The 3,542-nt window shown below is 43.8% G+C and overlaps 1 protein-coding gene across 1 annotated transcript in view; it reads left to right on the forward strand.

Moving 5' to 3' along the window:
- The first annotated feature begins 1,882 nt into the window (after nt 1-1,882).
- The window catches only part of UBE2J1 (ubiquitin-conjugating enzyme E2, J1), a 16,834-nt gene continuing 15,174 nt past the window's right edge, over nt 1,883-3,542 (forward strand). The window contains exon 1 of the mRNA XM_010147241.1: nt 1,883-1,953. Coding sequence (XP_010145543.1) covers nt 1,894-1,953 — 60 coding nt within the window. The 5' untranslated portion in view covers nt 1,883-1,893. The remainder of the gene's footprint in view (nt 1,954-3,542) is intronic.

Consider the following 3,542-nt stretch of genomic DNA (forward strand, 5'->3'; position numbering starts at 1 on the left):
AGTTTGAATCCTTTGGTTAGTTTGGGTTACCTTTCTGAACTGTGTCCCCATTCTCCCCAGTTTCCAGTTAGCTTTCCCTCAGTTAATGTGGGTACCTGCACAGGATGCTGATACAGGGGGACTGTGTTTCTCTGCTGTCTTGGTCCTTCCTCTGGGAAATCTCAGTAACAGAGTTGTCTACCTTGTCCGTGATTATTCTGTCTTCATTAGGCTTCATTATACGTGTTCTCAGTTTGCTCACGTTTTGTGGTGCGTTCACTCCTGTTTTAGCTCATCCTGGTGCGTGCCATTCTTCTGGAGACAAGTGTCCAGGCTTGTTGGCTGTGAAACAGTGCTAGGTCTGAAACCTTTTCTGGTCCAGGCTGGTTTTGTTGTTACTCCTTGCTAATGAACTGGTAAACCTTAATGCAGATGAAAGAGAAACTGTTTTTCAGTGGAGCCGGGGTGCTGCTGCTGTGACCCTGTGGGCTCTGCAGGGTGTTTAACTGACACCCCACTGGCACCAGCAGAGTTGGGACAACTGTCAGCAGCAAATTTCCACATAGTATGTTTGGGTTTTGGGTTGTAAGAAGTGAAATCCTCGAATTTGGAGCTGTTGTTGATAGCTGTCAAGTAGGGCTTTCACAGTAGATCAGAATTCCTCTGCAGGAAGGTTAGAGTAGCTTTCCTCCCAGCGTTACAAAAGTGAGTGAAGCCTGGCATCGCAGCCCACAGTTGGCTTCGTAAATCGAGGAACTACGGTTCACTTTCACCGTATCTTTATGCTTACAGCGGAAGGGAATTTGGGCAGTGTTTCTCGTCCTTGTAGTTAGATAATGACATGAGTGGGAGGGACATCCATGGTTTGAACTGAATGTGGAGGATGGATTAAGGGATCCTGTTCCTATGTAGTTGCATAAAGAGGTAACTGCTATTTGCACTTATTGCAGTAAGTAGGAGGGAGTAAGAACTTTCTACCTAAACTTACTCATGAAACAGCATCCTTGAATTTCTTGTCTGTAGTTCTTACGATTCACCTGCTCTTCAGTTTCACAGATCTTTATTAGGCATTAGTGGACGCTTACGATTCACCTTCTTTATTAGATCTTTATTAGGCATTAGTGGACGTTCCACATGCGGGCACCAGGCAGGACAAGTGATGTAACTGAAGTTACTAAAGGGGGAGGAAGAGGAAGTTGCAGAAAATACAGATGATTCTGGTGGTTCTGAAGTAGAAGATTGGGAAGGGTGACTAATGACTACCCTGAATTTAGGGGAGAGAAATTTGTGTGTTCACAGTCAGTAGTAGGTTCAAATTACAAAGGCCTGGGGTGAATTTTTCTTGCCGGGCATATGCATTTTCAAATCTAGTATAAAACTTCATCTCCTCATACTACCGCTTTGTTCATTTCGCTCGAATCTTATTGTGACCTCCTTCGGAATACTTAAGACAGCAGTCTTGTAATAGTCACAAGAGCTGCCATGATAAAGCTGTTCAGCAGTTGTTCAAAGATGCACATGATGTCCTTTATGGTGAAATAGTAAAGTTATTAATCTTGTACATATCATACTTAAAGTCTGAAACTCTGTTAATGGCACCTATGTTTTTCCTCATGTCTTTGGTGCAATTAATAATGTAAAACTGCTTTAGTCCCAGTGTTCAGCGCTGAGAAGCTCTGTGACTGTGCAACATACTTTTCATAACTTTGTGCTTGTGTAACTCAAGATTTATTCAGTGTGAGTAATTTATATTGTGTCTTGGATTATTAACTCCAGTGGAGAAGCTGGGGTGTGCTGAAAAAGATGAGTCAGCTGAAAGGAGCTCTTCAAGAAATGTTTATATATGCAGTGCATATTTTTTTTCTTTATTTTCATGTGTTACACTTTTTCTCTTTTTCAGCTGTCAAACGTTTGATGAAAGAGGCTGCAGAACTGAAGGATCCTACAGATCATTATCATGCACAACCTTTGGAGGTTTGTTTCTCTATATGTTTGCAAGAGTTTGTTATTAGGCTGTTAGTAATATATATTCTAAATTCTCTGTGGGTATATGTATTTAAAATATACCTATTTAGATACTAACAGACCTTTTAAAAATTGATTCAGTTCATTTTTTCCTGTGATGGAAATGAACAGAGTTCCATTTTAAAGGTATTATAGTTCCAGTTTGTTGGTGAAAGTACATAATACCAGTTTTACATCTCACTTGAGTAATTTTATCGCACAGGTATGTGTATATTACCCCTCCTCCTTCCTGAGACTACATAAATGCATTATGTTTAAGTTAAGCTTTTTATACCCACAACTGATATCTGACTCAGTTGCCGAGTTGTTTAACAAAACATTTAAGCTTAGGTGATCCATGGGGATTCGCTACTTTGCATATGAGTTTTTGTCTGTCCCTTGTGTTTCCCCTTCCTGTGGTGAAATCTAAGGTTTAATTCATGCTATTACTTGTAACTTACTTGAAAGTCTTATTTCTGGGTTAGAACAGTGACTTGCTGGGAAGGGAACAGTGATAGAAGAAAGAAGGTGCTGGAAATGTTGATGTTACCTCCCATCCTTGAAAAACTGTAACTTGGTAGGCAGTCACAGCTCTGTGATTCCAATGTTCAGCATTAGTTGAGAGATCTTGTTCACTGACAGCAAGACTTGTTTGGTTCTGCTTGTAAATATTCAGGAAGTTGTGGGCATCGTGAGATCTGATACGCAGAACCAAACATGGAATCCCAAAGAAACAGTGCTTAAAGAGAAGTTGTTTATATGTCCAATGAAAATCATATCCCAAATGTCAAAGTGTACCTGTTGTGCAGTAAGTTGCAGTAGCTGTTTCAAAATTGTTTATTGTGGTGGGCTGACCCTGGCTGGAGGGCAGGTCCCCACCAAAGCTGCTCTGTCACTGCTCTCCTCAGCTGGGCAGGGGAGAGGAAATACAAGGAAAGGCCTGTGGGTCAAGATAAGGACAGGGAGGGATCACTCACCAGTTACTGTCACAGGCAAAACAGACTTGACTTAGAGAGAATTAGAGTAGGATAATGAGAAATAAATCCCAAATCTTAAAATACCTTCCTCCCACCCCTCCCTTCTTCCCAGGTTCAGTTTTGCTCCTGATTTCTCTCCCTCCTCCCCTGCAGTAGCACAAGGGGACGGCAAATGGGGGTTTTGGTCAGATCATCACACACTGTCTCTGCTGCTCCCTTCCTCCTCAGAGGGAGGACTCCTCACACTTTGCCCCTGCTCCAGCCTGGGGTCCCTCTCACAGAGACAGTTGAACTTCTCCAATGTGAGTCCTTCCCACAGGCTGCAGTTCTTCCCAAACTGCCTCAGTGTGGGTCCCTCCCATGGGGTGCCGTCCTTCAGGAGCAGCCTGCTCCAGCCTGGGTCCCCCACGGGGTCACAAGTCCTGCCAGCAAACCTGCTCCAGCCTGGGCTACTCTCTCCACAGGGTCCCAGCTCCTGACAGGAGCCCTGCTCCAGCATGGGCTTCCCACAGGGTCACTGCCTCCTTTGGGCATCCCCCTGCTCCAGTGTGGGGTCCTTCCTGGGCTGCAGGCAGGGCTCCG

The sequence above is a fragment of the Eurypyga helias genome, unplaced genomic scaffold (genome assembly GCF_000690775.1).
Source record: "Eurypyga helias isolate BGI_N326 unplaced genomic scaffold, ASM69077v1 scaffold18372, whole genome shotgun sequence".
In the NCBI taxonomy this organism is placed as follows: domain Eukaryota; kingdom Metazoa; phylum Chordata; class Aves; order Eurypygiformes; family Eurypygidae; genus Eurypyga; species Eurypyga helias.